The sequence below is a fragment of the Oryx dammah genome, unplaced genomic scaffold (genome assembly GCF_014754425.2).
Source record: "Oryx dammah isolate SB20612 unplaced genomic scaffold, SCBI_Odam_1.1 HiC_scaffold_23, whole genome shotgun sequence".
Lineage (NCBI taxonomy): Eukaryota > Metazoa > Chordata > Mammalia > Artiodactyla > Bovidae > Oryx > Oryx dammah.
This window is the reverse complement of record NW_024070207.1, coordinates 9930926-9956077: the sequence shown is the minus strand read 5'-3', so window position 1 is coordinate 9956077 and position 25152 is coordinate 9930926. Positions and strand designations below refer to the sequence as shown.

At 35.4% G+C, this 25152-nt stretch overlaps 1 protein-coding gene across 2 annotated transcripts in view; it reads left to right on the top strand.

Moving 5' to 3' along the window:
- NRK (Nik related kinase) overlaps nt 1-25152 on the top strand; it is a 125930-nt gene that overhangs the window by 68527 nt on the left and 32251 nt on the right. For both annotated transcript variants that reach the window (XM_040264978.1, XM_040264977.1), the window contains exons 8-19: nt 2442-2572; nt 4441-4495; nt 6969-7047; nt 8114-8289; nt 9431-9494; nt 9906-11073; nt 13067-13174; nt 16401-16468; nt 18266-18360; nt 20882-20979; nt 22221-22582; nt 24103-24439. In XM_040264978.1, coding sequence (XP_040120912.1) covers nt 2442-2572; nt 4441-4495; nt 6969-7047; nt 8114-8289; nt 9431-9494; nt 9906-11073; nt 13067-13174; nt 16401-16468; nt 18266-18360; nt 20882-20979; nt 22221-22582; nt 24103-24439 — 2741 coding nt within the window. The remainder of the gene's footprint in view (nt 1-2441; nt 2573-4440; nt 4496-6968; nt 7048-8113; nt 8290-9430; nt 9495-9905; nt 11074-13066; nt 13175-16400; nt 16469-18265; nt 18361-20881; nt 20980-22220; nt 22583-24102; nt 24440-25152) is intronic.

The window sequence follows — 25152 nt, the reverse complement described above, 5'->3', positions numbered from 1 at the left end:
TTCTTCCACATCACAGAGCTGTATTTTCCAAAGAATATCTAAGAACTTTTAAATTTACTTAAGCACAAATTGCTTCATTGGAATTTTCCCTCAAATATTTAAAGAACTGATATAAGTTAGAAATGATGCTCCAGTAATATCCAAATCAAATTCGGAATTAGAAATCTAAAACCCAGAGTTTCTAGCTTTCAGTTCCAGGGTTCAGAATGGTATAATTAATTGAAAATAATTCTTATATTGTCTCACAGGCACACAGGGAACAATATATTGTGCTCTTTAATGTTTAAAATAAATATTGTTGGTTGATTTCTAAATAATATCATATAATAATGTCAGCACTATTTAATGGCAGATGACCTCATTGATACAGAACATAAAATCACTGGCATCAAATCCTGTATTTAATCATATCAATTCTTTCCTACCATATCTGTCTGTGTGTGTGTTTATTAGTCACTCAGCTGTGTCCAACTCTTCACAACCCCATGGAGTATAGCCCACCAGGCTCCTCTGTCCTTGGGATTCTCTAGGCAAGAATACTGGAACAGGTTGCCATTTCCTTCTCCAGGGGATTTGCCTGACCCGAGGATCAAACCCGGGTCTTCTGCATTGCAGGCGGACTCTTTACCATCTGAGCCACTAGGGGCTTCCCTACCATATCTCTAGCATGATCTTAAGATCATTCCCATTGTTCCTGCCAAATAAATATAACCAGAATAGAGTTTTTGTTCATTCACTAAGAATACTTTTCACTGAATATTTGTGGAAGAAGCATGTGGTAATAATTGTTCCTGCAGTAAGTTAAAAGTAATTTGAAGTAAATGTATTGTTCTTTTGTGTCTAAAAGCTACAAAGCTAGAAACAGAATTTTAAGACACTGTGTTAAAATACACGAGGGTCATTTGGATCTCACAGTGAAATGTGCAGCATGGATACAGTATGTCACACAGCTACATTGTGTGTTCACATGTGGCAGTGTTCCCATATATTTGGGTCAAGTTGCTAGCCAACCCTATCATCTGCATCACAGAAGAGAAATTGTAAGTAAGCGAAAAGCCTCTGAAAAAGCTGTCACCAAGTCCCTGCACTAAAGATCATGTACTTGACTCTGTAGGAGAGATCTTTTAGCATTGGATTAAAATTTTTTCAGGCTTCTTATCTATATATAACCCTTATACATTGGTTTTTAGATTTCTTAGATCCCACAGTATTTGTAAATGACAAGTTATAAGGAGAAGGTTGAAGAAGCAAAACCCAAAGGGAGTAACTGATCAATAACCCTCATATTCTGGTCCCTAAGTCAGCAAGGAAAAGATGAATGATGCCGCCGGTGGGATCTCATCCCTGCTTTTAATTTCAGCTTTTCTTGTTTTCCTTTTTCTTCCATTTATCACTTTTTTCTTCCAGTCTTTGCTCATTTCCTTTTCTTCTTTGAATGTCATATATAAGCTTATGGCCTTCATAGATATTTCTTGGCCCTTAAAGTTGGCCCTCAGGGGTGGTGAGAATGCTGAACTCTGATGTAACCTATTCTCAGAAAAAAAAAAAAAGTATCTAGATAATGAGATTGTGCAACACCCAATGATTTTCATGTATTATGGACATTGTGTTGACATTGTTTTTATTAGTCCTTCCTTTAACACTGCCTTAAACTCTTAACTTTTAAATTTTTCTTTTCTTTTCCTAAGTTCTTTAAACTACTTTTCAGTCAGGGTTGTTAGCCATCCTCTAGATTCCTGGAAACCATTCTAAATTAGAAAATCTACTTCATTTTTCATCCATGTTTTATTTTTTCTGGACTAAATAACCCCAGTCTACTTTAGCCTTTTTTTCTGTCTGTTTCTGAGGATACCATACTAAATATTTTCATATAATATATCCCACAGATGAATAGAAGACTGAACTTTAATAGTCTAAGCTGAGATATGGATACCACACTAAATATTTGCATCTGATTCAGAAGATCTGTAGAAGAACTTAAACTAAATTTTAGCATAAATTTATTTTTCTTCATTAGTGTAGTAGAACTTTCTAACATCATGAATGAGACTTCCTAATAAAGTACTAATAAGTTTTTGATTTCTTAGATGTTGCTTATAGTGCTGGTCTTCTTCCAGCTTGGTGGCAGGTCCAAACACTACATATGTTATCACTTTAGAGGTTTAGGGTATACTGATGGAACTTTATTTTTAATATTCATGGTAAACATTCAGCCAAACCTACTGTAGATTTATAATAGCACTGCTGAATCTCTTTCCAACATAAATACCAGCAAAAGCCTATTTCCCAGCGTTACTGGAGTAGACTTCATGGTAAAGTTTGCTGGGCTGGAATGAAAATCTGTTATCCATTGTGGCTTTTGTATTGGCTTTCCAAGTTAAAGCAATAACTTATTGAGCTTTTTGTTACTCATTAATTATTTTGACAAATGAATTTTGCAGTGGATTTTGGAGTGAGTGCCCAGGTGAGCAGAATTAATGGGAGGAGAAATAGCTTCATTGGGACACCATACTGGATGGCACCTGAAGTGATTGACTGTGATGAGGACCCCAGACGCTCCTATGATTACAGAGTAAGTGTAAGGATTCAGATAGTAGGAAACAAAATTTGTAAAGGACTTTTGACTTTTTATTTTAAATTATGAAATAAAAGAATAAAAACCGCTACTCAAATAGGAAGTACTAGCCACTATTCCTATATGTGGTTTGATGATGTGTGTAAAAATAATATTTTCTAAGAATGTAGGCAAAGTAGACCATTGGGAGTTATCCATATTTGAGGAAGAATGTCTAGTTCATCTTGCTTACAACTTCTTGGTAAAGAATATTATATTATGTGGCTTTATATGGAAATTTAACTTCCAGGGACAGAGTGCTTTATACACTTAAAACTGAATAAATGTAAAGCCAATTATTAATCCCCACAGTAACTTAGTTCCAAAGAGAAAAAAAAATAATAATTTGATTACTCAGGGTAATGGAGAAAGTCCTTGGCATGGTTCAGCTCCAAACCACAGAAAATCAGTGGAATAGACAAATTAAGTAACAATTTATGCTATTTATTAAAATTTCCACTGAAGCTGCAATTTGGACAATATACGTCTATGTACACATTTTTAAAAGTTGATATGGAAAGAAAACACCCCATTTGCTATAGACTGGAAAAACCACACTCACTCTCCACATCATAACTCATCCAAACAATTCATTGTGGTTTCGTTGTGTGGAACCTAGGACTCAATACTCAAAGTTGATTAATTCAAATTTCATCTCTTTTCCTTTTCCCTTAAATGCCCTCTGCCTGATTTGCAAGCAGATCTGTTGAGAGCCAATGCTATTAGGAGCTATGGAGACAATGGAAGTATAATGCTCTTTAAGTGACTTGCTGTAACAATAATGTTTTATAGCTGTACAGTTTTTGGCAGTCTTCCAAGGACTTTCACCCATATTAATTATACATTTTAAATTTTCAGTCCCACATAACTTACAGAATACTTAAACTTATATCATCACAACAACTCTTTGAAGCTAAGACATCTATAAGCAGGTATTTTAAGAATTCAGTTAACTTGTTTAGGAGTCATTACGCCAAACAGTGCTCTTCTAGCCCTGTGCCCTCTCTGCATTCTAAAAAACAAAGTACAGTTAACAGTAGTGAAGATCATTTCCTAGAGCCTCCTAAAATGTATAATTTTCTAGAATTGTAATTCTGTCCTTAGTTTCCTGTATTCAAGGAACTCCTGAAAGTGCTTATGTATATAGTACTTCATTTAATATTTATGCTAGTTCTATAACATGGGTCCTATTATTATCATCTCTATTTTGAGAGTGAAAAAAAGAAAGTGTTAGTCACTCAGTCATGTGTGACTCTTTGCAACCCCATGGACTGTAGCCCGCCAGGCTCCTCTGTCCATGGAATTCTCTAGGTAAGAATACTCGAGTAAGTAGCCATTCCCTTCTCCAGGGGATCTTCCTGACCCAGGGATCAAACCCATGTTGCCTGTGTTTCCTGTATTGCAGGCAGGTTCTTTACCATCTGAGCCACCAGGGAAGCCCTAATTTACATAGGGTTAAATTGAGGTACAAAGTGTTAAATCAATTACCTAAGATCTGACTTCTTTAGAGCTAGTAGTATGTGATTGGACTTCTTTACAACAAATTCCTTTTGGTATTTCAGTTAAGGTAACAGTAGCAATACATCCAAGATGGATTTTCCTTTCACTGAATCCCCACCCATATCAACTTGTGTAGTACAGTACTGGCTGGTCATAGGGTCAGATAATATCTTCCTATAACATCAGTCTGTAATGAAGAAAACCCATAAAATGGCTGTGGCATTGGTACCTCCCCTCAGCCAAAGATTGTTTAGAGATTCTAAATACTATCCGTTTCCCACTTTTAAGTGACTTTTTTTTTTTTTTGGTCATCTTTTCCTTTGCAGAGTGATGTGTGGTCCGTGGGAATCACTGCTATTGAAATGGCCGAAGGGGCTCCTCGTGAGTAATAATATTTGATGTTGGTTAAAAGTTATGGAAACATGCTGTACAAATCTGCCACTTGTACCAGTCAGCTTGTAGTGATCACACAGGTGCCACACCACGTGCCAAACTGTAAATGATGGTCTTCCCAAATTATGAAATGCCATAGTTAGAATGGCCAGATATGTCTGTAAGAAGAGGTTTTATTTTTCTCTGTTAAGATATCTTCTTTTAGGCTGATTGAGTATTGACTCCATTTAGCCTCGGTAACATTTGGTCATGATAGTAATAACCAAACAGAATCTAAAGGCGTTCCAGTACATATTCACTGATGAAATATTTAGGTTCCTGAACAGTTAGACTTATATACTTCAGACTGTGCCAGTTAAGAAAATCCGCCAGTAGTTCCTTCTAATTGAGCCAATCGTCAACAGTATTGAGAAGGAAGCTTTCCTCCCCACTTTGGAGTCAGTCCCGCTACCAGTGGTGCCTTCCATGCTCCTATCAGCCACTCCATTGCCCCTCATTGTTCAGCAGACTCCATTTTCTCTTGTTCCCCTCCCTCTCTTCATTGAAGTAACCTGTCAGCAGGCTGTTCTCTCAGGTTACTGCTTCTGGTAGGAAAGTAAAAGGGGAATGTGAACTTGAGTATAAATGATTAATAACCAGCAAATGTATAATCCCATAAACAGGGCATATTTGCTGTTCTCAATACCTAAATCCAAGACTATAAGTGATAAACACATTCATAGTATTGATGAGAAGTGAGAGAAGTGCCTGAAGTGTGTATGTCATGGGGCAGGGCTTGCAACTGCCTTGCTTTTCCCTCTCCAAGCAGATCCTGTAGGTTCCCATGTTCCTAAGTGCTTCATCTGTACAATATCTCCTGTGTTAGCACTGTGTTTCATGGCTAATGGGAGTAACTTCAAGGAGTAGAAATAGTGGTATTATAATTGTTAAGAATCTCTGGTGTCCCTTGGAATATGACATATCACAGAAAGGGCATGGGTTAAAGCTATGGTATGGTCAGGTATGGAGATCAGGTCACTGCACCTTCTATTAATTTATATAAAGCTTGACCTTTGAACAATTGCCTTTATCTTATTCTAATGAAATTACCCTGGGGACTTTCTTTATACTACTATGAGGCCAATTTGGCACTGGAGATTTTTGTTTTTTGAGATATATTTTGGGAGAGGAAGGATTCCTCTGAAGAGTTATTAATATCAAATTGTCCTCACATGAATGACACACTTTTAGTATTAGGTGAAATTTACACTATGGCTCTCCTTTGGGGAATTATTGCACTGCCAGTTTTCTTTAATCAAAACACAAGAGGAAATAAGTAAAGTGAGACACATATTTAAATACTTATTGAAAAGCCCAGAATTCCCAAGCCAATGAGGTAATGAATTTATATACCACACATTGGAATAGCCTTTTCTTTGTATGGTTGTGTTTCTGAAAAAGAGAATGAAAGTCTAGTAATTTTGCACAGAATTGAGGTGCCCGATAGTTAAAATCTTTCTTATAATATCAATAGCTAATATTTATTAAGTGCTTACTCTGTGCCAGACACTTTTATAGGTACGTTGCCATTTAATCCTCATAGCAACTCTTTGAAGGAATTTCTTGATATATTTCATGTTTTTAAGATGAATTAACCAAAGCACAGAGAGGTAAGTAATTTGCCCAAGGTCACAAAGGTAGAATTAGGATTTGAACACAGATGATCTAATCTAGAGGGTGTGTTCTTAATAGTTGTGTGTGCGTGCTAAGTCGCTTCAGTCGTGTCTGACTCTTTGCAACACTATGAACTGTAGCCCAACAGGGTCCTCTGTCCATGAGAATTCTCCAGGCAAGAATACTTGAGTGGGTTGCCATGCCCTCATCTAGGAGATGTTCCAGACCCGGGGATCGAACCCATGTCTCTTATGTCTCCTGCACTGGCCAGGCAGGTTCTTTACCCGCTAGTGCCACCTAGGAGGCCCCTTCTTAATAGTTACATTGCATCTACTTCTTTTCCTAGGACTGTTAGCTTCCAAACCAGATTATTCTCATCTTTTTAGACTACTAAATCATTGTTTGCATATTCTTGTGCATAGTTACTAGTATGGTTGACTTTTCAGCCTATAATTACATATTCCAGTTTTACACCTGGGGAGGATACCGGCAGTACACAAGCACAGAAGAGTACTTGACTCCACCTGTATTTTTGGCTTCTCTAGATATAAATCATCAATCACACATTTCAAAAATTTAACCTAGTGTAATTGATTATTATTTGGAAATAGTGAAGCTTAAGTATCTTATATAATGGACAGCTTGTATTAAAGTCAGCTTTTCCTCTAACTACCTTCTTTCATGTCTATTCTTCAGTGTCTATTCAACATGGTATGTGAAAGAACACGGAGAATCCCCTCTGGAATTAGGAGTTTGTTCTGTAGTTACCTTTCTCACTCATTCTAAACTTATCTATTTTCCTTTGCAGCCCTGTGTAACCTTCAACCTTTGGAAGCCTTATTTGTTATTTTGCGAGAATCTGCTCCCAAAGTCAAATCCAGTGGATGGTAAAGATGAATGACTTAATCTCTTAAACACATTAACTTGATATTTTTATATAGCAAAGAAGTTTTAATTCATTTGATCAGTCCTGTTTCCACATCCTTATTGGACAATATTTCCTAAAAATGGATACCTTAAGGACTCTAAATGACTACTGTTCATTAAGAGCTAGCTAGCCAAATAGAAATAATACTCTCCATGGTATATTATCATGACAGTACTGTCCTGGCATTAGTGACATATTCAGTTTTATCTCCTGTAATGGGCTGGACCAATGGAAGCCTTTTGTGAAGTTTCTCACTGAGCTTACATAGGCAGTCAGTGATTGTGATATATAGCCCAGTCGTTTGACCCATAAAACTAAACATCCATAGAACCTAAAGAGGACTTGTTCTCTCAGAGTGCTACAGCCCAACTAAACTTGGGAATCTTTCTTCCTGAAGTTTTTGGAACTAGTACGTGAATTTCTTGCTTATTCTCAGTATATATTACTTGCCCTGGTAAAAGTGGTTACTATGATTCAGTTGCTGATATTCTTCCTTGTGATTAAATTTAACCCTTCCCACAGATGCAGGCTTTCTGGTCACATCTGTTTCCATGGACCATTTTATAAAATTAATCAGTCCTGGTGCTATTAACACCCTTTTCTGGATCATTACATGGACAGCTTTAGAGCTCAAAGTGCACATAGTCAAGCAAAACACTCAGGCTTCAAAATATAACTACTGTGGGATGACCAGTCTGGTCTCATGGTCTGCATAAATCACATCCACCACTTAATTGCCATCCCACCACTCGCCTTTTTTTACCACGCACATTCTCCTGAACTCACTGAAGTTTCTACTATTGTTTGGGTAGAAAATATCATTGACTCCAGCCTCTTCTGAGGCTTGAATGGCATTGCTGTGTAATGTACATTGTCAAGCTATAGGATATCTGGTTATTGAAAAGACTATTACAGCTAAGACAACTCTCTCCAAAAATATGACCTTCAGAGTGGCATGTGGGTGGAGGTGGGAGGTGTGGAATACCTGACAATGCTCTTTTACCTCTTTGATTCATTTCTTTCAGGTCCCGCAAGTTCCATGATTTCATGGAAAAGTGCATGATAAAAAATTTCCTATTTCGTCCTACTTCTGCAAACATGCTTCATCACCCATTTGTTCGGAATATAAAAAATGAAGGACATGTTGTTGAGTCATTAAAGAAGCATCTTACTGGAATCATTAAAAAGAGACAGAAAAAAGGTAGGATATGTAAATCTTCATTTTACTGCACATAGTTGATTTTATGTATTAATCTCCAACTTTAAGATGTAATTAACAAAGCACAATTTATGCAAATAAAATTAAGCGTCTAGATATTAATGCCAAAAATGACAGGATGATTCAAATCTAGAGGAAACTACTTAGAAAGTTCCAACTTTATAGGTTATATGCCACAGTTTGCATTTAGTTTAGGGCACCATATGCAGAGTTGAGTGATAGTGGAATGCAAAGTGGGGAGCCTGAAAAAGATAGCAGGCATTCTCAGATGCACTATAGGATTGACTGCAGCCAATCTTCTTCCATCTACATAACTATACATATCTTATTTTGGAGTGAGAAGCAGAAGGAATTAATGTATTTAACCATGGTAGAGAATTTATTGGACCAGCATCATCATAAAAGTCGACCAATCTCAAATGGGTACCACATCTAGTTGAGAATTCACTAATTTCCAGAGTTGTAAAATTTCCAAAATGTAATCTGCAGGAAAAGTCACATTTATATAGAAATTGATGGATGATGTCAATATAGTTGTCCTACTTTTTAATATAGGAAATTCAAAAGGAAACTCTTTTGTCTATAAGTGTCTGTATTTCAGTGCAGCACAGGTGACAGGAAAGATGCCAAACATTTTCAGTGTGTTAGTTGTAAAAACCAGAATTTAGATTTTTGCCTTCTCATTGAAAGGACCAAAGATCCTGATCCTCATTTTCAAGATCCTCATTAAAAGGACCAAAGATAGGTGTGGGCCCAAACCATAAAATCCTTCCATCCATAGTACATACCTGTAAGCCATGCTCACCAACCATCTGGAGTTTCTCTTTGTCCCTTTGTCCCTTTACCTTTTTCAATTTTTTCTCTTTAGAATTGCAGCAATCAGATTGCTATTTTTTTCCTATACAGAGAGAAATTAGTCTCTGTGGAATAACTGTGCTACAAAAGGAGGCCTAGGAAGAAGGATATTGTCTACACCACCAGTAGATGTGATGTGAAGGGTTACAGCCCTCTTGTTCTTGTAAATTCACTCAGCATCCTGAGCAGTAAAGGGTGCAAATTGACTAAGGTGGATTTATTAATTTCTGTTTATTATTATGAGTTATTTTTTTCTATTTCATAAAAGGAATACCTCTGATCTTTGAAAGAGAAGAAGCTATTAAGGAGCAGTATACCATGAGAAGATTCAGGTGCGTTAGATAACTTACATATATAATTTGATGTTAGCAGTTCATGTAAGACAGTTGATTCCATATTGTTGTGTTTAACTCAAAGAAACTTAATCCTTTCAGATAAAATAAGATCTCTATTTTCAAGAGATATTTGAATGGAAATGTTGAGGAAAAAATTTTATTACTACTCAAAGAGTCCTTAATTTCTGATGATAGAATGATCAACTAGATTATCAGGCCATTAATATTGAATATATTGCTAATGTAAAGACTTTCAGACATTACAGGAATGATTCAAAAAAGATATAGTGGAAGTATCTTTATTGCAGAAAAATGTTCATCTTTTAAAAATAAAAGCATCTCCCCTGAATGACATCACTCTACTGACAACACTAATTGTATGGCAACCATTTGTACATTTATTTCTAGGGGACCTTCTTGTACTCATGAGCTTCTGAGACTGCCTACCAGCAGTAGATGCAGACCACTTAGAGTCCTGCATGGAGAACCCTCTCAACCAAGGTGGTTACCTGACCGAGAAGAGCCACAGGTTCAGGCCCTTCAGCATCTCCAGGGAGCTGCCAGGGTGTTCATGCCACTACAGGCTCAGAACGGTACACCTAGGCCTCTACAGGGGCAAGCCCAGGCACCTCAGCAACTACAAGGGGCTGCACGGATGTTCATGCCACTACAGGCTCAGGTGAAGGCTAAGGCATCTATGCCCCTTCAGATGCAGATGAAGGCACCTCCACGACCACAGAGGACAGCCTGGATGTTTATGCCACTACAGGCTCAGGTGAAGGCCCCTAGGCCTCAACAGGTACAGGCCCAGGTATCCAAAAAGCAGCAGGCTCAGGGCCAACCCCAGGCATCAGGAGAGCCCCAGGATCTGGATCAGGTACCAGAGGAATTTCAGAGGCAAGATCGGGTGCCTGAACAACAGCAAAGACATGGCCGGGTCCCTGAACAACAGCAGAGGCAGAACCACATACCTGAGCAGCCGCTGCAGCAGAATGGGGCACCCGAACAGCCAGAGGTACAGGAACAGGCTGCAGAGCCTACACAGGCAGAGATGGAGGCAGAGGAGCCCGAGTCATTACGAGTCCATGCCCAAGTGTTCCTGCCCCTACTGTCACAGAACCACCACGTGCTGTTGCCACTCCATTTGGATACTCAGGTGCTCGTTCCAGTAGAGGGGCAAACCGAATGGTCACCTCAAGCACAAGCCTGGGCTCTAGACCCCACACAGGCAGTTGGCTCGGTTCAAGCACTCATAGAGGGACTATCAAGAGACTTACTTCGAGCACCAAACGCACATAACTCAAAGCCGCTTGGTCCACTGCAAATCCTGATGGAAAACCTGGCATCAGACATGTTTTACTCTCAACCAGAACAACCACGGAAGAAAAAATCAAAAGTTTCTAGTCTAAGGCAGGCATTGGCAAAAAGACTGTCACCAAAGAGGTTTCGGGCAAAGCTGTCACGGAGACCTGAAGTGTTTGAGCTCTCAGATTTAGAAGCCCATAGGCAAAGGCGCCAATGCAGATGGGAGGATATCTTTAATCAGCATGAGGAAGAACTGAGACAAGTTGCAAATGTAAGGGTTTCTGATATTTTTCCTAAGTCAAATATGCAGAGAAAATATGCTAGTTCATACTCAGGTGATCCCTCTGTAAAAGCAAATGAAACAAATGTCCATTGTGTCTCAGAGATTAAATAATTTGGGTTTCAAGTAAATTATCCTGAAATTTCCAAATAATTGTGACTAAATTTGAGAAAGAAAGATTTATTTGAATGATCCAGTTATTTGCTTAATATCTCTTTAGTGATATAGCTTTCATTATTAGTTGATTTTCTACCTATTATTTCCTTAACCAACATCATATGCACACTTAAAGGTACTAGTTTGGATCTTTAAAAATTACTTTCATAGGTCAAAATTAAAAATATAACTCATTAAAATAAACACAAAAATTCAGTTTTGTTCTTCTAATCTCTAAGTAAGTTTATTTTGCTCTTTCCTCCCATAGAATGCTGAACATGCTATTTAAGAGAATTGCACTAGTTTTTGTACTTTAGGATATTAAAAGTTAAACATTTTGTACATGCTTACCATAAGTATGACTTGTCTCACTTATTTTCCACCCATTTTACATCAGTGAAGTACCTGCATAGAACATGGCACAAGTTACAAATTCAAGTTAATAAAACTTCATTCTTCAAAATTCCCTAATATAAATAGATATATAGATAATTTGGCTGTAGTTGGTGGATTCAATCTGGCAAATCTAATCTGTTACTGAAGGGTTTGTGGGCTTCATAAGCAAATTAAAGAGGTCAAAAATACCAGGAGAGCAGTCGTTTTCTAATACTTCACAGTATCTGTTTATATAAAAGGAATCATTGTGAAGATCCTAAATTAAACCCTATCAAAACCACTTATCTAATAATAATTAATGTAGTTATTACAAATCAGCCTTGTCTGAATGTCTCAGTAAGGGAGTGTTTGGTTTGTGGCCATTGTGTTAATTGAGCAAATGCTGTTTCCCAGACATGTTTAACATGAGAAAAGGTAAAAGCAACAAGAGAAGCAAGACCCAAAAGGGGAAATAATTGTCTAGTCCCCCAAATCTGACAGATAAGAAGCAAAGGAAACCAAATAGAGAAGGAATTGCAAGAGTGCAAAGTGCTAATATTTGCCAGACATTAAGCAATCTAAAATGCTAATGACTATTCCCAATGAGCCCTAGTAACAATTGCATTTTTAAAAAAGACTTTTATGCATTCCTGCAAGACTCATGGTATTAGTAGCATAACACATTACTTATTCTCTTTCAGTGTTTTAAATATTTATGTAAGAAGCCATTCTAAAATGGAAGAAAAAGTCACTAAATAATAGCTACTAATCCTAGTACTAAACCCTACTAAACCTAGGATCTTGTATAGGTATTCCTGCCTTTATGTGTAACTGTCAAGGGAAATACAAAGAAAAAGAAAATTCTTGTTGTTGTAATCAAGTCATAGGTCTTTCAAAATACCTGAAAATTTATTAGAATTTAAAGATGTATGTGTGATTTCAACTCACTAGAAAGAAAGACAACACATTTCCATTATTCCCTTTGTGTTGAAGAAATGCCGATTGGCTTAAATGGGAAAACAGAAACTTGCCTAAACTCCTAGGACTCAAAAAGAAATATTTGCACTGCTGTATTGCAGATCTTCCATTGCTCAGGAGGACCAAACTTTGTAATTATAACCACTCATTAAATGTTAGAGTTTTGGGTTCATGAGTTAAGCTTTAGACCAGAGATTTTTAACCTGGGTCTAATAAAGTGAGCTGCATGTGGTCAATGACCCCCTAAAATATATGAAGAGACATGTGTCTTTCTATATGCATTTTTCTACAAAGAATCTGTAGCATTACTCAGATGCTGAAAGGGATGCAGAACCAAAAACTACTAGAAACTACACTTAAATCAGTTTGAATCTTGAAAAATTGTTTTTTAATTGAACAGTAAGGTGATGATAATTGCTCCTATAGTTTACAGTTTAACAGCAAGTAAGATATATATTTTCCTTTTTGTTTCAAGGACAAAGGAGATGAATCATCAGATAATGATGAAGCATTTCATTCGATTCAGGCTGAAGTCCAAATAGAACCATTGCAGCCATACATTCCAGATCCTAAAGAAAATGAGGTAAGTCTCTCAATATGAGTTACTGTGACACTAATAAGTGCATGGAACAATGGTTCTTAACTTTTTTTGTCTCAAAATCTCTTTATACTCTTAAACACTGAAGACCCAAAGAAAGCTTTTGTTTACTCAGATCATGTCATTGAATATATAACGTATTATAAATTAATACCAAAAATTTAAAATATCTATCACTTTGTTTAAAAAGTAATAAAACTATTAGATGTTAATATAAGAAGCAAATTTTAGTGAAATAACAATTCTTCATCTTGCTTAATAGGTAACAGCTGGATTCTCATATCTGCTTCTGCATTCAATCTGTTACCATATGTTGTTTGAAAAGAAAATGTGAAAGTGTTAGTCACTCAGTTGTGTCTGACTGTTTGCGGCTCCATGGACTGTAGCCTGCCAGGCTACTCTGTCCGTGGGATTCTTCAGGCAAGAATGCTGGAATGGGTAGCCATTCCCTTCTCCAGGGGATCTTCCCAACCCAGGGATCAAACCCAGATCTCCCACATTGCAGGCAGGTTTTTTCCACTCTGGGCCACCAGGGAAGCCCAAAAGATAGACTAACACCTGAGTGGGGGCATGAACCCTGGACCATCAGGTTAAATGTCTGATGCTCTACTGACTTAGCCAGCCAGGCCAACTGTTGAAGCATATGAGCCAAAGCTAGCTTCGCACATGTTTGTGATTGAACAGGGAGAAATTCCCTAGATTTTTCAGAGAATTGTGCATATTCTTTGATAATACACCACAACTAGAAAAGTGGAGTCTAAAACCATATCAGTGAGATTTTGGATATTCAGTAATATTAAAATCCATCTAATCAGCTATGAATAGATGTTTTGTGCATACACTATTTTATATCTTCATGCATTGATCAGTTGGAAAATATTGGTTCACTGTGTATGTGGTTCTTTCCAAATATGCATTTTATTTCACAACACCAAAAACAGCATTAATTAATATCATCAATTTCATCATAAAACTGTTGAGTATTGATAAGCTGTCAAGTGCACAGTGATAGATGAGTCTAAAATTTTACTTTGTTATTGAAAGCTCAGTTTTATCATTGTTAACAAATAACATCAATTGTTTTTTCCTTGATTTGGCAGGCTTACTTCATTGATTTTAAATAAACTGCCTGCCAGATACCCAAGTTGAATAATCAGTTTGTCTCCTCAGTCATTGTTTTAAGTAAAAATATTGCCCATGAAAAATTCAGTAGTTCAGCTTATATCTCTTTCTGAGATGTAGATTATGACAGGGTCTGGCTCATTTTAACGTATCGTTTATTTTCTTAGATTTATGGGAATAATCATGTCAGTTCTGGTGTCCAGATTGACTTTTGTTTTCACAAGTTTTTTAATAACTATTTAGTACATGGTATTGGTGAGGAGTGTGGACAAGGTCCTGTCATTATAGACAGCATTCCTTACAGCTATTAGTAGCTATCTAAAACTTTTTTGGTCACTAAGTGCAGATAGGTGGATTGGTGAAGAACTCAGACATTCTTGTTTTATTAATAGTGAGTCATTGCTACTCTTAATCAGGACAAGCACCCAAGATCACTATCTATTTCTTTCAAGATACTTCACAGTAGTCTATTATGATGTATGCCATGGACACTTATCCTTTTTAAATATGTTATTTCTGATAATAACAGTCTCTTGAAATGAATAACAGAGCACTGCTTTATCAATACTAGTTAGTGGCAGATAGAACATATGCTGGATTGTATTATTTAATTACAAGAGGCAATATGTCCCCCTCTCTGCCGTATTAAATGATGACTTTACTCTTACCCCAGATGACAGTTATTACATAAGCATGATACATTAAGCCCAAAATAAAACGAGCTGTATAAGATTGGTTTGGAATACATCATTTGCCTTAATATATGCCATTCTTACTAATCATTTTCTTCTCCCCAATTTTCAGAAAAAATACAGTCTATTCATATTAGTCATTAGCCTTTCTTATTATTGACCTTTATCTCTAATTTTGGCCTCTGGTTAACTAGTTTCAATAAACTTTCAAAGATTAGCTTCATGAACCAAGAGGCCTGGACGGAGTCAGTATGATGCCAGTTATCTGAATCAAAAGTGGAAACAGTCAGTCAGATGCTTGTCTTGCATACTGCCAAACATCTGGTTGTATTGGAAAACATTCATTAGCAAAACATGTGAATGATTGACATTTTTCATTTCTAATCTATCTGTTGGAGTATAAAGAAAACCTTGATAGGTTGCTACATAAGAGGAAAAAAATAGCATAGTAAGGTTAATATAGTTTCTAGAAACTATAGAATGATTTCATCAGCATGAAAATACTAAATTTATTTTTCATTGTAACATTGAATTTTCCTTTCTAAAGAATCTAGTGTGACTGCTTTGTTGAATGTCAGAATGACCTATTTGAGGGGGGTAGTTAAAAACTATTTTGAGTAGAAACCTAGAGATATAAAATTAAATGAGGCAAGGCAACACTTCATGGCCCTATATACTAATGTTGGCAGAAAGTAAATCTGTACCATAGATGGAAGTGGGCTCATTATATGTGCTCTGTCTCAAGTCTTTTGCTGTATTAGATGAATGAATAATTAATAAAATAAAATTAATTTGTTTAGAATTGAAAATTGTTTCAAACACTGATTATGATATGATAAAAGGACATACTACCTTAAAGATTAAACACTTTAAACTCTTGAGACGTTTGAATAATGTATGTGTGTATGTTACAACTTTTGAAAATTTAGTATTAGCTTAGAAGGGTAAGTGGGTGAAAAATTTGAATTTCAATTCTGGGCAAGAAGTTTGAACTTGATATAAAAAGTAATATGATAACATAAAAGGAACGTTAAATTATCAGGCAGGAGGCCTACCGTCTGATTAAAGATATTCTTTGACTTGATGTAAATACTTGGAAAAGTCATTTTCCATCTCCAGGATATAGATTCCTCAATAATAAAATGAGGGTGTTTGACTATATGATCTCCATAATCTGTTGTTATACTAAAATTCAAGGCTATATTCAAAGATTTTGGTTAAGCAGTCCTAATGTCATACTGTAAGTAATTAGGAAAATATGATTTATGAAAATGAGATTTTATAAGTTGGGTTTTTAAGAAAATATCTCTATGTGAAGAATGACATTTTCCCATCAATTAGTAACTCAAAAAATGTATGATCGAGAATTCTACTGAAGTTTTGCATTTTATCTCAAGGTTCAAGAGAGACCTGCTTCTATGCCTTACAGCCAGGGTCGTGCACATCGTGTCAAGTTCTCCTCAAGGCATGTATCTCTGATTTCTATATTCAGATTACTCTGATTTACTATCATATGAAATATTACTGCTTATTTATTTGACACTAAGTTCTATGTAAATTCAAAATTAAAATATTAGTGACAACAGAGTCATCAATGATATCACTGGCCGATATTTAAAACCCCAAAACTGCAACAATCCATTAACTAGATCTTTCATATTTGAATATACTGCAGTCTCAGTGTTATTTAGTTTGATGATTAGCTGGTAAGATTCACAATTTAATAGAAGGAACAACAGTGAATTCTTGAAAAGCTTTCAATTAGTAATTTACAATAAAAAATGCGATATTTTAGTGTATCAGGTATACTTCAATTACATATTTTATCATGTAGTACATCATGTAGTACATGGTAAAACACACATACAATTGATAACCTCAGCAGCTAATGCCACAGAATGGGCAAACCTGAAATGACCTATAAGGAAAATCACATCTAAAACTCAGTATTATATCATTGTTTTATACCAATCACTGTAATTTTTACCTCTATACTATTGATAATAATCACTAATTTTCAAAGTCATGTTTCATATTTTAGATGTTGTATGCCATGTGTTATGTTTGACTGCTAAATTTTAATATAGATGTTCCTTGAAAATCATACCCCCTCCAACTCCCAACTCATACTAGAGAGAACTTAGCCTATATTCATTCACTCAGTCATTCCGTGAATACTTACTGTATTCAAGATTCTGCACAGTATGGTCAGATGGCATAGAGCTGATGGTATTTAGTATGTATATTCCTGTCTTATTATTTTTTGAAACACTCATGAATTTATGTCATTTAGATTTAACTGGTAGAAAGAAATCTTGAAAAACTTTAAAGCAAAATTGGGAACTTTCTCTTACTATGCATTCAGTGAATGAGTTGTCATGATCCTTCTGACAACAAAGGAGGAGAAATCAGTTTAGTTTTTGTGTATCTGTTTTGGTATCATAGGTATAATATAAAATCAGTATGACTATTAAATTGTTAAAATGGGGTATATAAAAATTCAATATTGCTTTTAAACTGGTTTTGGTTGTTTTTTATCACTAAAAGGTTTTTGAATTTATGTATAGCAAATATATTTACTTTAGATATGGTTACATTTATGAAACAAATTTAACTGAACCTTGAGTCTTTTCTGAAATTCAGGGTCATAGAAAAGACTCCTGTCTGTTCCAGGCCTAAATCAGTAATCAAAGTACTTCCTATATAGAAATTTCAAAGCAACTGTAAAATTTAGTAGTGCTTGTCCAAAGAAACTTTCTAAATATTCCCTGAATTTGAATCCTGAAAACCAAAGTGTCTTATCTATTTATTCATGTATCTAACGCAGGATGACTTTAAAAATCACAAATTCCAAGCATTTGAAATAAGGATGGTAATAGTAGAATATTTAAAATAACAATAACAGTTTTTTATCATGTTAAAATGCTCACATACACTATAAATTTCTGATTATTGCTGTTTTACCTAGGTAATGATAAAGTCTGAATATTAGTTTAAAGAAACTTTATAGAAATTTTTAGAAATAAACATGATATGTGAAGGAAACATATACTTGTATGGAGACAGTTTTTTTATATTTAGAAATTGTTTCTCTTTTCTAGATAAAATAATCGATTTGCAGAAATTGGAAAATATTACTTCAGCTCTACTTTCAGTTTGATATATACCCATATACTTAAAAGTTTGTTGGTCTTGATGTTGAGTTATACATTCCCTTTTTGAATGTTAGGACATGGCACATGCTTTTCTGTCTTTTCATTAGTGTTCCTCAGCGGTCTCTTTTGGAACAAGCTCAGAAGCCCATTGACATCAGACAAAGGAGTTCGCAAAATCCTCAAAATTGCCCAGCAGCATCAGGTGATTCAAAGCACAAAGTTTAAACAGTCAAAATGGAGTTAATGTTTAACAGTTTATTTTGCAAAAGTCAAGAAAGAATTTCAAGAAGGAATGAATCAATAGTGTCAGGGAGGCCAAGTAGGATGAAGACCAAGTCATTGGATTTGGCAGTCCTTTGAGAAATGGAGAGTAATTTTGATGACCTTTGAGAAGTGGAGAGTAATTTTTCTAAAGTTTCTTTTTTCAGTTGGGTAGTAGTTAAGAATGTGCCTAGGGAGGTGGAGGGTTGGAGTTCAGCTTTAGTTTCTATACCATGTGTGAAAAATATGGGAAAGGAACTTGAGAGAGGCCTCTCCAGCAGGCTAAAATTTATAGACAATCTTTAGAATATTGAAATATTAGATGGACTAGTTGTGGGCATGTGTTTTATTTATCAGTTTGTTATTTTACCTCCTCAAAGTAAAACGTATACAGTATCTCATAAATGTTAAAAATTAATATAGTTACTCAAAAAGAAAAAATATTAATAAAATCATAGCAAATAGCTTTACAAACTGTGATGTGAATATCAAATAAGTATTTTATGATGTACTTTTGAGAGAGTTTAAATGTACTATAGATTTATGAAATATCAGTATAAACAAAGTCAAAATTATGCCTTGGAACATAAAATCTGGCACTATCTACTTTTAAGTAATTCAGGTAAGTTAAGCATGGGGAAAATGCCTGACTGAGTCCCCAGGTCACCTGTAAAAATATAGCATATAGATTTGATTAAAACATTAATACTTAAATGAATATATAGGTATACCGTATGAAAATCAGATACTCAAAGACCTGAATTTTTAAAGGTCATTCTTCTTCTTAGGAAACTCAGATAGTGATGTACTTTCTTTAAATAAGAGTGTCCCCTCATGCAGAAATATTATCTTGTGAGAAATAAGACAAGCTTATATGAAGAGAAACTTTAGCAATTTTTTCCCTCAGAATCTTTCTGCTTTGACCAGGGTTAATTTGCTAATACTAAAGACGCAACTAACAATTGAAGATTTATTCATATTGTATGTTTTGAAATAAGGAAATTCTGGACTAGGCCCCAAAGCAGTTATGAACAGTGGTGGGAGAGAGAAAGGGAGAGTATCTATGTAGACAATAGCTAAGGTTCTTTACAGCTCTAAAATTCTATTATTTTATTGTGTGTGCTACATAGATGATTTGAAGTTCCTATGATATTACATACCTCATAATACAGGAAATCAGAAAACCTTACTACAAATTTGTCTCAAAATCTCGAACATTCACCCAAACTTCTTACCTAGCCTAATGACACACCAAAACACTTGCAAGAAAATAGTTTTCTGCAGAAAGGTAATAAACTGCAAAGGTATAACAGTGTCAGAAGGCATGAACACAAATTATAAGATGTGTTCAGTATAATATCCTCAAAAGATAGTAAAATTTTCAAATACATGCTTTTTGGAGTTGTAGCGTCAATATTTTGGCTATATAAATATCAAAGCTGCAAATAAAAGAGAGAGAATACTATTTGTCTTCAAAATCCAAGCACCCAAAAACAATAAATAGGGACTTGGAGGTCCCCCTAGTGAAGCTTTTTCTAAGTAAACTCACCCAGATCTACTGATCTTTGAACCTAAATATTCTCACCCTGTTTTAACCACAGATGTTATTTACTATACCACAAACCTTAATATAAAAAATCCAGACTCCTAATCTGGACAGATTTGCATTTTAAATGGAAATATTTACACTGTAAAATTGAACTGTGTGTTGTGATACAGCTAGCAAAATGTGGCTGTTAAAATTAAAACTAAAATGAAAATGAAGTTAAATTTAAAATTCAACCCCCCAGATACACTGGCCATATTTCAAGTGCTCAAATGCTATGTGTGGATAGTGGCTAATGTATTGGACAGTGCAGATACTGAACATTTCTGTTACTGCAGAAAGTTGTATTGCAGAGTGCCTCTATAGAAAGGCTCACAGCTTTACAAAAAGGGCTAAGATTTGTCACTTTTCAGTTGTTCATGTCTCAACTGTATTGCAGTACTTGAGGATATATCTGAGTGGAAATTGGGGGATTAAGACTGAAGAGTCAACTCTCCTCTTGAAATTTTTGTTTAAACTATCATCTTCTATACACCGTTGGGCTCTTTTTCTACTGGTTATTAGGGGAGGCCAGAAATACCACCCAGCCCTTACTGTTCTTGATGCATTCTCTTCTTCTCATGGGACTATCTGCATACCAGTCTTACTATGGACCTTTTTACACAAAAATATTCAGCAAGTATATATTTAATATTAAAAACAAGAAAGCCATGTAGGTCTAACAGAACAAACTTTGAGTCTCTCTCTACCTGTGAAAAAAGAATATAGGATCTTGGCCCCATAAGAATTTATCAAGTGATCTCTCCTGAATGGAAAGAGACTACAAGAATACCAAGAGATTGAAGTGGTTCACTATAAAAATTAAGATAATGGTTGTGATTACCACTGTTACTAATGTCTTTTTGGCATTCCACAGAATCTTCTTCTGAGGAAGCAAGTCCTGTGATCAGGAGGAGGTCCCAGTCATCACCACCTTATTCTACCATTGATCAGAGTTTGCTGGTTGATATTCATGTAGGTTTCCATCTTAACTCTTAACATATTTATGTTTGTTCTCTTTAATCTTCAATTTCTTTTGACTTACATATTTTCATCTTCATTTGAGGGAAAGGTTAAAGCATTGAGTTTTTAAATTAATCTTTCAAATATAGATTTCTATTGGTATGTCAGCATGCAGAATATGAAATCTAGAAATGACATTTGATACGTAAAAACATTTAATTGATCATAAAATGTTTTATTGTCACATTCTAATATCAGAATATATTTGAGAGAGGAGAGATAAAAAAAGCTGCTTGTAGAGGCATTAGCTCAAATTAAGAAGTACAGTTTAAATGCTTATTTTTTGTCTAATATCATTTCTTAGAAGATGAAGCAATGCATAAAAATTAAAAAAATAGTGAAAAATGAAATGCCTTCTAATTTCATAAATAAAAAGACCTTCTAATTATTTATGATTTAATGCTTTCAGATCATTCTGTTTTATTCTTGTAATTACCTCTACCCTACTATAGATACAACCCTTTCAGATTGCTCAGAGATTGCTTATAGGACATTGTGTGTGTGTGTGTGTGTGTGTGTGTATGTGTGTGTGTTAGTCACTCAGCTGTGTCCAACTCTTTGTGACCACGTGGACTGTAGTCCATGGGATTTTACAGGCAAGATATATTGGAGTGGGTTGCCATTTCCTTCTCCAGGGGATTTTCCCAACCCAGGGATTGAACCTGGGTCTTCTTCATTGCAGGTAGATTTTTTTAAGGTGGATTTATGTTGGTTTGCTTCTTAGAAGTGTTTGCATTACTTTAAGATAATCTGTGTTATATAAAACTAGAGTGGAGAAATTAACACATCAATTTTAAGAGCTATGTATTAATCCCAATATCAATGGATAAAACAAAAGGAAAATAGTGACACTCTTCTGTAGAGTGTCAAATCATCTGTCTTCTTCTCCAACACCAAAACACTCTTCTCCAAAACAAAACTAGAATGTCTAGTTCTCAGCAGGTAAGTAGAGCTAATTAAAAACAAAGTGAGTAAATTTTGCCCTGTGTGATCTAGAAAGGCCATTAAGGATCACAGCCTGAGGTTTGGGTTTTGGTGGCTCATCCTTAAAAAAATGTTGGCTCTACCTAATGAGTGAACATCTTCATTTCAGTTGAAAATATATTTTAAAATATTGTCATCTTGGAAGCTTTCCAATCTAGAAGAAAATGAAAGGCTACTAGAGACTACATTAACCTTTCTTGTGCACACAGGTTCCAGATGGATTTAAAGTAGGAAAAATATCACCTCCCGTTTACTTGACAAATGAATGGGTAGGCTATAATGCACTATCTGAAATCTTCCGGAATGACTGGTTAACTCCTGCACCTGTTGTTCAGCCACCTGAAGAGGATGGTGATTATGTTGAGCTTTATGATGCTGGTGCTGATACTGATGGTGATGATGATTCTAATGATGCTTATGAAGATAGTTATGACCACGACAATGGTAGTGATGAGTTGAATGACCAGGTTGATCAGGCTAATGATGTTGGTGAAGACCATGATGATGATGACAATGATGAGGTTATTGATGACAAAGGCAATAATCCTGATGATGCTTCTAGCTGGCCAAGGTTGGTTTTCTTGGATTACTTGCATTGTCCATGTTTTATAATTTCAGAACAATTTGTATCTTTGGTTTACCTTTAAAATTTATCACCAGGAGGGTGAATGAATTAATTTGCATATTGGTAAATGGTTGATTTTCAATAATAGATTTTTAAATTATTTTATTAAAAATTATTTTTATGCAAAACACTTAATTTTGCATTTCTTTTAGTATTATATTTTATAAACATTCAACTCTTTATTAGGTTCTTTATAACTGGGATTATCTGGGTGTTTCTCTTAAAATTTATGCTACTGAATCATTCTGCCCTGTAAAATACACTGAGTGTGATAAATGGGGTGACAAATTAAGTAGTGTGCTTTTTAATAATTATAAGTTGAAGCCCTGATGTTTAGGGCTTTGGAGAACAAAGCCTCTAAATTTGTTGAGCAAATATGATACTCACTTGATAGTTTTAAGCTCCAAGTTACTAACATCCTTGAGACTCTGAAAACTGCTGTAACTAAATTCAATGCTCATTCAGTTTTATCTTCTTATAGAGTAGCTACTCAAAGTGATAATATTTAGTGAAGTATTGTTTTTGGCATACCACCAGTTCTTTGCTATATATATAGTTACTTGGTCCTGCTTTATAAACAGCCAATGTGTTCTTATTTTAAATTTGCTTATGGTTTGCATTTAAACTGCTCTTAAAGATGATTCATTAACATAGTATATTTTTGTATTTTTAGAAAAATAACAGTGGGAAAATTGTTTGCTTTATAATATTGAAATTCATATTTTGTTTTGTTAATTTTCAACTGTTATTGGGGCTTTATATGACAGAACAGACTACAGATTATTCAACATTTTTTCTTTTTTTACCAACTAAGAAAACTACCAGGAATTCTAATCTCAAATTCATTTGCTTTTAAAATTATCATAGTTACTTATTTATGTTATCTCTTATGCAAAAGATTATTGAGACATTTTGCTAAGCTTGGTGGTCCTAGCAAGTAATTAAGTGACTGTATTAACTAAATGAGATCTATATTACTGAGCTTCCTGGTGATAGTAGTAGAAAAATCAATGAAAATCTGTTGCAGAATGGATGATACACATGTTAGAAGATCAAGGCATGTGTTTAAATTAACATAAGTTAAATATAAGAAATATTCAAATATGTTGTGGTTGAGCCAAAAATATGGGCTTGATCATTCATGTGGCTGTGAAGTTGCTAATGTATGAAATAGTCTATGATTTTAAGAAAAAAACATATTATTGCTGCTAACCTAATATATGTTCCTAATACATCCTTTTCCATCTGTCATGCAAATGTAGCCAGGGAGTTGATAGCGACTATGATAATTCAGTATTAAGATTGACAGGACGTTTTTCATATCTATATCATACCAATAGTGTTCAAATAGAGCTAAAACATTTCTGGAGATGATACATATGTGTTAGTCAACCTAATTTTGTTTCACTTGTTGACATTTATTTTCGTTGGGTGACTTTCTATCATTAATTGAATCTTGTTATCAGGCCAAGCTGTGGCAGAGGCAGAAGCTACAAGCAAGATGGTAAAGATGGAAGTGATAGAGGAGAAGGATCTTTCAGCAGCTATGGAAGTCAGAGAGTTAATAGAAGCCATGGAGGAAGTGCAGCCCACGGGGACAGTGCAGCCATTGGAGACCATGAAGAACACAGAGCGAATGTAGGCGGTGGAAGAAGAGGCAAGGAGAGTAATGGAAATGAGGGAGTCAGTGGAACCAATGAAGAAAGTGAAGCCCAAGAACTGAATGGAGGAGAAAATTGCTCAGAGACAGATGATCCAATATTGGAGAGACCAGCATTCCAGGAATTTGAACATCAACTGGAGGTAATACACCATCTGAAAAGGAGAATGAATTCATCTCCTTGTAAATGCATTTATTCATGTGATATAGCATATTTCCAGCCACTACAAATATATTTTAAACTTCTATTCCAAAGTCTTAAACATTTTAAATTATATCTATAGATACATCTTTATTTCTTCTAATTTGGATGTTTCCTATTTTCTTCCAAGAACAAAAATATCTTCTTTGTCCACCTCTATTACTCAGATCATATGCTTGGGATCAGTTCAGTTCAGTCACTCAGTCATGTCCAACTCTTTGTGACCCCATGGACTGCAGCACACCAGGCTTCCTTGTCTATTACCAACTCTCAGAGCTTACTCAAACTCATATCCATCAAGTCGGTGATGTCATGCAACCTTCTCATCCTCTGTTGTCCCCTCCTCCTCTTGTCTTCAATCTTTCCCAGCATCAGGGTCTTTGAGTCAGTTCTTCACATCAGATGGCCAAAGTATTAGAGTTTCAGCTTCAGCATCAGTCCTTCCAATCAATATTCAGGACTAATTCCTTTAGGATTGACTGGTTTGATCTTGTAGTCCAAGGGACTCTCAAGAGTCTCCTCCAACACCAGTTCAAAAGCATCAATTCTTCAGCGTTCAGCTTTCTTTATGATCCAACTCTCATATCCATACACGACTACTGGAAAAACCATAGCTTTGACTAGACGGACTTTTGTTGGCAAGTAATGTCTCTG